At 42.7% G+C, this 11,121-nt stretch overlaps 1 protein-coding gene across 1 annotated transcript in view; it reads left to right on the top strand.

The window, feature by feature from the left end:
• Positions 1-1,934: 1,934 nt before the first annotated feature.
• syne1a (spectrin repeat containing, nuclear envelope 1a) overlaps positions 1,935-11,121 on the top strand; it is a 119,959-nt gene continuing 110,772 nt past the window's right edge. Inside the window, 4 exon segments of the mRNA XM_025898569.1 lie at positions 1,935-2,480; positions 4,619-4,680; positions 10,230-10,325; positions 10,916-10,999. Coding sequence (XP_025754354.1) covers positions 2,396-2,480; positions 4,619-4,680; positions 10,230-10,325; positions 10,916-10,999 — 327 coding nt within the window. The 5' untranslated portion in view covers positions 1,935-2,395.

The following is an 11,121-nucleotide window of genomic DNA, read 5'->3' as shown; positions in this document are numbered from 1 at the left end:
AGTTCGGGTGTAGCTGTTTAGCAGCACCTTGAACTTGGCATAGAGGCTGGAGTAAATGGAAACACACTGTGCATCGGTCAATATATTCTGTTTTATTATTTACATCATTGATAATGCGTGGGCTCTCTAGAACAATAGATCTTTGCCTGGTTGCAGCGCAGCATGGGCCAAAGGATTTTCTTGCAGTAATGTTATTGAATTGGGATTGCGAGTTTGTGCAGAGTGAAACCCCCAATGGATTTTGCTTTCCACTGGCATAAATCATGTTTTTATAGTTTAGAGAAGGCTGGTAAAGGCAATGCAAATGTAAATATGAAAAAAAAAAAACAGGACTGCATGAATATTTCTTTGAACTGTCGCTTGAGCTAAAATGCCCGCACAGCCCTTCACACATACACAGCTCTCCGACTGTATGTTCAGAAATGTAAAGCGCTGCTTGACAGACACTCGTTTCAAAGAGTCATCCAGAGGGATAGGCTCGCATTATGACGGCCAGTTCCAGGGCTGTTAGAGGGAGGAGTGTCAGCGGTGTGATTATCAGCAGACAGATAGCGGATGACAGCTGCCATCGGTTATTGATGACTTTTATAATTAAAATCCCTTATGTGGGGAACCCAAAGAACAAAAAGGGAAAATCATACAAATGATGAATGGTCCTTTCATCTTTAAGGCTGATATAAGATGCACCGGGCTCTTCTGCATGAATATTGCTTTCCAGGAAACTCTCTGAATATGGTTTCAAAAGGAGCTCTGCAATTTAAATTTTACCAGAGCTCACACTGGCTGTATGTTTTTGTGTCTGTGTGTGTGCGCGTATGCCTGTGGTTGTTAGAGGAGATGGGGAACAAACAGAAAAGGCTGAATGCAGGAGAGGAGAGGTCAGGCAGAAACTGAGATAGGAATCAGAGTGTGAAAGGAGAAGGGGTCAACATACACTGGGGACATGCCCACCCAGCTTTATGCAACATCATGAGAAGATGTTAAACCATAGGGAATGGCACAAGTTAGCTTTATGTTTAATTCCCAGTATCATCTTGGGATTTCTCGCGCTCAGGGAACATGCCTTTGTAAAATGAACTCTCAGTAGTTGGACAAACAGTGCACCCATTGTCTAATGTTTTCTTGTTGCCTTGTTTAGCAGTAAAAGTTTTACCAGCAGCAGCAGCGGCAGTGCAGTTTCCACAGCATGACTGAATCAGAATGAAAGTGGTGGTCTTCTTTGTTCTGGACTTCCCTATATTGTTCTTGTCCGAGACGCTTCGTGGACTGTGTACATTTCATGCTGCATGGCAATCCAAACCTCGTCCCAGATATTACATCCTCCTGTATTGTTTTCCACTGCTGTTCAGTAGTCGCTTACCCAGAGAGAAAACAAACAGACTATTTGTGACTGTGGTTGAGATGAAAGCGGCTCTTTTCTTTTTTTCTTTTTTTTTTGAAGGGAGTACAGTAGGAGATCAGACAGGATGACTGTCAGTGATAGTCTGCTCCCCTGAAGGCTCTATGGAGTAAAAAAGCAGCGTGCCTCAGAGCACCGCATGGTATCTGTATGGATGACAGAGGGAGAGCAAGGAAGGGAATTAAGAGTGCCAGCAGCACATAGGGAATTCCTGCACGTCTGTCCGCGCGTTGCTTTAGCGCATGTGTGTTTGTGTGTGTGGTGCTGTCACAGAAGAGCTCCCGCTTTTCCCCTACTAACCTGCTAAATGGTCTCCTTTAACCCACCCACCACCGCTCATTCCTCCCTCTCCACATGCGGATGGGGCTACTGTGACATCACTCATTCCCACGCACTCTGATTGGCTAGCCATTGGAGGGAAGTAATTTTTTTCCTGCAGCCTATAGCGAAAAATTGAGAGAGAGAGAGAGAGAGAGAGAGAGAGAAAACGTGGGAGGGAAGGACACAGGTAGAGAGGATATGAGAGGAGAAGAGCGAGGGGGAGACTAAGCAAAAAAAGATTGATGCTGAGGCAAGCCGGCACTGCGCAGCACTCTCTCACACACATACACACACAAACAGTCATTGCATCACGCGTACTCTCACATCACACTCCCAAGCTGCTTAACAGGCAGGAAAACCACTGAGTCTGACTGAGTCTGCAGCCCGCTACTGCAGGACAGGACAGAGGACGGCAGAACGTAAAGGGCGACAGGAGAAACAAGAGGGTGGTTCTTTCCACCCTGCTTTACCTCAGCGCAACAGTTCCACTGCTGTCATCTCGGGAGGTCCGGTGCTCCAGGGAGCTCTTTAAAGACACCTCCCCCCGAAAAAAGGGGGGGTGGGCAACAAGGGCAGGAGCAAGGGCAAGTGTTGCCTCTCCCGGAGGTTGTCGTTGATGTCCTGTCAGTGCCCCCATGAAACAAGCACAAATTGAGGCATAATCCGGGTTACAAGATGGCACGGCAAGTAGGGGGCGAAGCCTCCCCGAAAAAGAACACATCCCTCAACCTGGTGGCGGGCTTCTACCAATACCTCCGGGGTAAGTGGGGCAGTTTGTGTGCGCGGCTGTGTGCATGTGTGTGTCCTGCTGAGACAGATAGAGACTCCAAAAAGAAAGCAAGTGCACAAAATGTGTATTTTTGCATGTGTGTAGGGTGTGTGATTTAGAACGGCACTGCAGCATGGACCGTACGTGCCTGCTGGACATATGTATATGTGTGTGTGCATAACTATGAATGATTGTGTGCGTTTTGCAGTGCAGTTTTCTTCCAAAGAGTTCCCTGAAGGATGCTTTTGTTTTTTTGTCGAAGCTGTGAGTGTGTGTATAAAGTGAAATGGGCAGACGTCTGAAGGGGGCGTTTCCACACTGGCAGAGTCAGCGAGTGAGTGTGTATCAGCCTGTGTGTGTGTGTTTGTGTGTGTGCGGAGGTCTCCAGCTGGTGAAACAAGCATACCCAGCAGACAAGTAACAACTCACTGCAGGTGTCACAGCACAGAGGGCTGACTGTCAAAATGCTTGATTCCTTATCTCTCTGTCTGACCCTGTGGCTATCTGCCTCTCTGCTCATTTGGATATCACATATTCAGCATTCTGTCTGCCAGCTTGTCTCTGGATAAATCACATTATCAGTCTATACTGTTGAGAAGAAAGGAAATACTCTGAGATGTTTGACAACTGGTCTCTTTGTTTGCACCAAGTTTGCATTCTTTTCCTTGACTGAATCAATGATAATTTGTTAAGGTGATCTTCACTGTGGGAAATCAGGGACTGTGCATGAGACAAGTGATACAGAAGGCAATCAAGTGTGTTAAAATGCTGCTGCAAAGGATGGCTGTTTCCCATTGTGATACTGAAAGAAGATGAGCGTGTGTGCTTAAGAGTGACTGCGTTTGTGCGGCAGGTTCAAAGTCACCTCGTCCCTGAGACTGAGAGGCTGGCACCACGCACATGCAGGCATGTTCTCCGTCACGCATGTTCCTGCTCAAGGATGTGGAGGGAGGAACATCTTTCCCCATTCTCATCCAATATTACCGCCCATCAATATTTGATTACTCTCGGACCCAATCAAAAGATTAATTTGTAGAGCGGGGAGCTGCTCAGTGGCACGTATGACTATGTTTGAGTGTATCTGCATTATGTATGAAAGGTACCTTCCCTCTGACACAGACACACCTCTTCCCGTTAGCATCTGTCCACAGCACCCAGTGACACACTAACCAACTTGAGTGCAATCAAGGCGTCAGCATATTTCATTAAGGTAGAGGAAGGCACTGTGTCAGACGTCCTTTCTCACTGATAACGTGCTTATCTCAAGGATATTGCTCTGCAGCAAAGACGGGACACACAAAACATCAGTTGCATGCGCGTGATGGGATGCTTTGAATCTCAGGTAGATTGTGTGGTTTTGTACACTCTAATGGTATAAGTGTAGCAGCTGCACATGAATTTCTCTGAGATAACCTCATTCATGTTCAATTTTTTTAATACATGGGTTGCACATAACATTGAATTTTGCTGACACAAGATATCACGAAGAATAAACTATACATTAGTTGGTAAAAATCCAGCAGAACACACACACTTTCATACTATAAATGCACAGAAAATTGGATATATGCTTGATTTATTAGGTTTTCTCATTTAGGTTAAGTGCCTTTTTAAGGGACATCATCAGCAGACATGTATACTATTGATTGGGTCTTTCCAAAAGGGCCTTCATTATGTTAGCTGCCATAAACAAGTCCAATGCATTTGGGGTAATGTCGCGTTTGTGTATTTTGATCACAGCCCTGAACAGAGCACCAGATTTCATGTTTAAACTGTACTCAGAAATGACTAGAACATGGCAGATAAGAGGGAGAACCACTGGCCTCCTATCATTTAAAGGTCATTTTCGAGAACACAATTTTCTGTCCTCAGCAAGAGGAGTTCAGATAATGAAAATGCCATCTGTAAATGTCAAATGCCTTCTCTTTGTACATTAGTGTGAGGTATGATTTGGTGTGACTGAAACATTAGAGAGACAGGAATATTATCAGAGATAACAAGAGGCAGCCATCCAGCATCAGAAACCCAATCGACTCTCACAATAAACAATGAGAAGATTGTGTTTTTAATCCTTTCTTTGTTTATTATTGCGCGTGACTAATAGTGATGCTCTGGGCTCTGATTTACAGATGAGCAGGAAGCGGTGCAGAAAAGGACATTCACAAAATGGATCAACTCCCACTTGGCAAAGGTAAGAAAGTCTGGTTGTGTTTCCCTGCTGGTGCCAGCATTGTGTTATCCATTTACACAAAAGCTGGTGCTGGTGTTTGTTTTAAAACTCCCCGATCTCCATGTTTTTCCACTGTGAGTGACTTTACTCCATCCTGTGTGCATGCGCTGACATTTTCCAAGAGCTGGTCATGGGACTGCTTGTTCCAGCTCAGACCACACACGGTCCTTCATTCTTGCATGATTTTCTTGCTCCTTGTCTCATATAGCTACTAGCAAGGATTTACTCTCACTCTAATTATCTATTTCATATTACAGCATTTAATACACTGTATATCTTTTTCCCCTGCAAGCTAGAGTCATTAATTTACATCTTAGTAACCTCGCTATCTCAATATGGGCCAATTTAGATTGTTTAGGATAAGAGTTTTTCATTAAAGCATGCTCTTCATTTGTCCACTCAGTGGACAATATGTCTGTGCCTTATAGTAAACAAACACATTTGATGCTACTGCATGCTGAGGGGCCTGTAATTATTGCATTATACTACGTTAGGCTCATCAGTTTCGCTCATTAATGCTTAAATGGTATGTCAGGAATGGGCAGACAAGGCAAATATGGCACAGTGCAACACAATTAAGTGTTACTCCAATCAGTGACGCTCCTCTCAAGGTTCCCTATTTGATTACGACAGCTGTGGAGTTCTTGAACTGTGGTGACGTGGAGCAGAAAATTCATTTGAAGAGCACTCAGAAGGGAATAAACCATGACGTAATATTAAATAAGCACGTCTCAGGACTGTGCCAGCAGAAAATTACACACACACAGCCCAATATTTAAATGCTGTGAATTTTTTATAAGATTTAAGGTATAACCACATACTTTATTTATCAAGCCTGCAGTTGAGCAGAGCTGCAGTACCTTTGTTATTTCATTGTGATTGAAAATTTTGGAGAGGCATTCCCACGAAGCTTAGAGGGGCTAGTTCAACATTTTTTTGGTCAGATGAGTAAATTGAGAAAATGAACACATATTCCACATTTGCATTATAAATATGTAGATAAGTAGATCCAGTAGCTTATCGTCTTCTTTGGCTTCTCCTTTTATGGATCACCACAGATCATCTATCCTTTGCATCCTTTTCTGTCACACCAACCCTCCGCATGTCCTCCTTCACTATATCCATGAACTTCCTCTGAGGTTCCTCTTTTCCTCTTCCCTGCCAGCTCCATCCTCAGCATCCTTTGCTCAATATATCCACTAACCCTCCTCTTCAGACAGTAAAAAAAGGCCAGATATGTATCGAGTTAGGGATGTGAAGCCTAGGAGACAGTGCCAAAGCAGCTAGTGCCTTAACTTTAACACATTTACAAACACAGTTAAACCAGGTGGTTTCTAAAATAAATAAGTGGAAGTAAAAAAAAAAACGTAGCTCTGTTTAAAGCTGACCATTTTTAACACAGGAGTCCAGGGGGATTGACCTCTTTTTTTAGTTTCAAGTGGCCATTCACAGGGCTGTAGTCTTTGACACTTCAGCAATGGGCTCATTTTTCATCCCTGAGGTTGTTGCTTTGTCCTACTTCTATATTTACTCCAAGAGCCGAAGATTGGCATTTATTTCCTCACATAGCTTTCAGCAAGAACGCCGGATGTCTAACTAATCTTTTGACCTAAAGTGGAATAAGATAATTTTTGCTATATCAACACTCATACACTAAAAACTCAAATGAACTGATCCAACAAAGATCCCAGAGACTTCATTAAAATTCCATTTAAATTTGCCTTAATTAATGGATTCGGGTAATTAATAGATTAGTCATACCATCACACTTCCACTGGAAGAGAAAACCATATTTGTTCCCCGTGCTTTTCCCTCTGTCGACTTGATCAAATTACGTAGCTGATGTCCTCCTCGCTCATCACGAAGCTGCTTACACTTCCACCTGATGCCTGACGTTACCATAGTGATACTGATTGGCCTATATTTGTCTTAAAAATGTCTTGGCTGTCATGGCGGCTTGGTGAATTTTCAAAGAGCGTTGTGATGAGCAGGGGGTAAAGGTTCACCAACTTAAAGGTGGTGCAAAGAATAAAGAGGGCCATTTCTGGAAGTCGTCATTCTGCAGACTAGTAGAGATTATGTGGCATCTTATGGACTCACTCTCACAAGTATAGCTAATCATACACAAAAAGTAGTGTGAAAGTGAGACAGGAGGATAGAGCGAGAAGATGAAGACAGAGAAGCTTTAACAGTTGGTTTAGCTTTGCTCTCACAGGGATAAATCCTGCCCTTGGCTATGCAGATGATTAGGCCACTCCAGTTATCACAGGTCTTTAATTCATCGCCTAAAGGTATGTGATTAATCGTTAGGTGAGTTGAGCCATAGCATGAGGGCTTCCTTTCGCTATCACCGCCCTCCCCCTCACTTTACCACTCCACAGGTATAACAAAAGAAGTCTTACGGGCTCCCACAAAGACTTTCTATGAGAGGGGATGTATTGGAGCTGGTAATTTATACAGAAGATGAATGACTCTCATTAGTTCACCAGATTAACTCGCCAAAGATATGAACTATAAGAGAGCTGCAAGGTAGTATTTTTCCAGGGGGTGCATTTCATTTAGATAAAGGCTGATGTCGTTTAGACCCACACAGCAGTCACACTCAACTTGCAAAATTGCTCTCCTCACAGTGTATTTTATGTTGCACCCAGTAGTGGAGTGACACATGTGGAGGGGTTTCAGTCAGTGGACCCCAAATTTCCACTCTGACAAATCCTTTCTGAGAAGGTTAAAGCTTAATTACAGAGTGGCCAGTGTGAACTGCGGAGGTCTCGCCGTCTTTCAGGCGTTTTCCCGGGAAAACAGCTTTAGTTCAGCCATCAGTGAAGCAAGTGTTCTTTGAGATTAAAGAAGGAAAAGAAATGAAGCTCCCAGCTCCTCTCTCGGTGTTTACTCTCGGGTTAGAGCGAGGGGAGAGGGTGATACATCCCGTGCACGTGAAGTTCAGAGACAGCAAATCATGGCACGTGGCATGTGCTTCAGCTAACTAAGCTGCTGGTATGTTTTTCAAAGTATTAAAAATTTCAATCAGCCAACTCTGCTTGCGGTGTCCTTTTAAATTGTCAAGTCATGTTTATTATTTATTTTTTAACGGCAGTGTTGCTTTCTTTCATTTCATTTCAGTTCATACATATCATGGCCCTGGGTCATTTGCCCCAGTATTTGTGAGTTTTTTGGCCTTTCTGGTTTTGTTTATTTAAATAATCTATTTGTTTAAAGCCATATCTTTTTGTTTCTACTTTCCAGTTGCTTTAGAGAGGGATGTCACACTCGTTTTACATTGTGGACCACATACAACTTTGATTTTAAGTGGGTCAGACAAGGAAAAAAACAACAACAATTTGTATCAGTGTAAATATGTTTAACTACACATTTGATCCCTGAGATATCTTAATATAAAAAAAAGTGTTATTTCACTGTTATTAAAAAGTGTTATTTCAACAGTATCTCTCAGGACTAAAAGTCCTTCCTTTTAGTTGTCCCACTTCCTGCTTTATTTTGAGAGCTGTCCTTTGCTTAGTTTGTTTCCATCGTCTCGTCTTCTGTGATTTAGTTCAGCTGTGTCCCCAGCTGTCTCCACTTCACCGATTGCCCTTCTGTGTATATATAGATGCTCTCTCTCCACGTCTCTGATCAGTGTCTCTTCGCCTTGCAACCTTTTGTTTCTGTAGTTTATATTTTTTGATGTTCCCCGTTTTGGATTATTGCAACCAGCCAATAAACGGGTTCATTTAAGATTGCTCCGTTTGCCTCCACATTTCTGCATCCTGTAAGACTCCACATGGTCAGCAGCACAGCTGATAATGACAACAAGAAAGGCCCCAGCCAATAGATTTAGACCCACAACCCCGCCGCTGTGAGACGACAGTGCTGACTTTGCACAAGTCCTGCATGATTTTAATTGAAATGTTTCTACACGAGTGGTTTTATGTGCCAATAATTCCCTGTCAGAATACCATCATCCTAAAAAGACTTTGCCAATAGGCTTCAAGTTTTTATTGTCCCTTCAAACTGATGTGTTGCAGCTCAAACTGAAACCTCTAAGTGTTCTCTTTGTTTCTGCCCCCTCCTGTGTCTTTCATGCTGTTGATCTTTTGGGATCCAGTGAAATGTACCAGGGGAATAACAAGAGAGCACAGACAGACGCACATCCTCAAACTCCTCTGCTCACAATCAATTACGACCCAGACGCTCATGTGTAATTAGCTCATTAAGTTCGTGATTTATTTTTTTTTACCGCATGTTGCCGAGCAAAGGGAATGAATATTACTTTCTTTTTTTGTAATTAGTCTGAAATTTCCTCATTAGCTTTGGGATTATAATGAACAAATAGGTAAATTTGGCTTCAATTAGCTCATGGTATAATTTATCCCTCTGAATGGGATCTTTTTTAAGTGCTTCTTCTGTCAGGCTATGATACGGGCACAAGTGCTGTCTGAAAACTCTAATATCCAGAGCCATGAAACGACGTTAGAAGAGGAATTAGTGAGAAGCGCTGCTGCGTTTGCTAATTAAATTTGAAAGACGTGAGGTTAGTGTCCTGTCTCTCTCTGCCTCTGTCATGTTTTTCACTGCCACTCCTTCTACTCAATTAAACCCCTCTCTCATTTTCACTTTGTTGGGGTTGTACATATATTTTCACTCTGGCTGCACACACACTCTTGCGCACATCTCTACTTTTTGCCTTCCCTCTCTTCACTCACTCCCTTTGCCGCTAATCTCCCTGTGAATGGTTCGCTCGTCTGAAAGCTCCCCCTCCCCTCTAAAGCTCTCCTCAGCCCCAGCATGTGACTGTGCTTTAAGAGAAATCCTTGATGTGGCGGCGGCAAGAAACTGAGATATGTGGATTTCCTCAAGTCTGGAAGTCTGTGTCAGGTCAGGGAGGAAGTCAATGGGAAGGATACAGTTTGAAATCATCAGCATATTTTAGGATTTGAAGAAGCCGTTCAGAGTCCCCTGAGCCGGCGCTTATGGATGAATCCAGCTGTCAGTAATACACGGCACAACCAAACTCTGTTTGGGCTCCTAGCACAGTTTTTTATGAAGATTTCCTTTATCCATGTCCCACAAGTTTAAATGAGTGTCTTACAGTTTAATATATGTATTATATTAGGGTTATGTATGCACTATGCAGCTTTGTGGGGGATAATGTGCAGAAAAATACTTCTTACCTCAAAGTTTTCTGTACATTGGTAGACCTATTAGCTCTGTAATCCTGACTCTTTGCATTCCAAGAAAACTGGGAAAGCTTTGTGTGACATGAAACATTTATGTAAACAGCGATTCCCCCCCCCCCCCCCCCCCCTTTTTTTTTTTGCACAAACAGTTACATAAATTCAGTGGCTTGTTTAGAAATATCTTGCCTGGAAAAATTGTGTGATTATAAAGTATGCACCTGCCTTCAGATCAGTGTTTTCAAGTCCTTCTCAAAGTTAAAAACCAGTGTTTCTAGTTTAAGCATTGCACTTAAGTTTACTTATTTTATATGATGTGTGTGTTTTCTCCTGTAGCATGTCCCTCCCCTGGTGATGACCGACCTCTTTGAGGACATAAAAGATGGTGTGATGCTGCTGGCCTTGCTGGAAGTCCTTTCAGGACAAAAGCTGGTGAGCCTGTGGGTCATTTCTACATCATGGGATTTGGCTACAAGCTTCAAACACGTCCTCTCCTCTGATCTCTCTGGATTATATTTTCTACTTTCTCACACTGAACCGGCTCAGGCTGATGCAATAACAGAGAAATGCAATAATTTTTGACTGTTTGTTTGTCCGGTGAGCTGCAGACTTAATGCAGTGAATGCGAAATGAGCCAGAATTATATGGAAATACCTATCGACTGGCTTTTATTAGGATGTTTGAATTGAGTGGGAAAGCCCAGATTAACAAGGACAGATCAGAGTTCACAAACACAGACAAAGACACACACGGCTTGAGGATTACATTTGACCAATACTGCCTAAGGTCTAATCTGCCTCTGTCCTATTGATCTGGTTGTTTATCGTCTCTGATTGGAATTCTGAGTCTCATTATTTCAACAACCTTTATGCTATATTTTTTTTCATCTATGCTTTATTCTCTGTTTAAACTGTGCTAATTTTTTATACATGTACTGATACATTTTACCCTCCTGTTTTCTTTCCCTCTCAATATCTCTCTTGCTTCCTTTCCATATCCATTGTTCTCCCTTCTCCTTGCAGCCATGTGAACAGGGCAAGAAGCTAAAAAGGATCCACTGGGTCGCCAACATTGGTACAGCTCTTAAATTCCTTGAGGGGAGAAAGGTAAGAGTTCACCGCCTTCTTTTTATGTTTTTTTTTCTCTCTTTTTTTCTTAACCCTCCTGCTCCTCTCCCTGCTCATCTGGAGCCTCGTGGGCGCAAATATTGAATCTTGACCTCGTGTGA

This window comes from Oreochromis niloticus, linkage group LG15, assembly GCF_001858045.2.
Source record: "Oreochromis niloticus isolate F11D_XX linkage group LG15, O_niloticus_UMD_NMBU, whole genome shotgun sequence".
NCBI classification, from domain to species: domain Eukaryota; kingdom Metazoa; phylum Chordata; class Actinopteri; order Cichliformes; family Cichlidae; genus Oreochromis; species Oreochromis niloticus.
The sequence above is the reverse complement of the archived record's forward strand: the minus strand, read 5'-3'. Positions and strand labels throughout refer to the sequence as shown.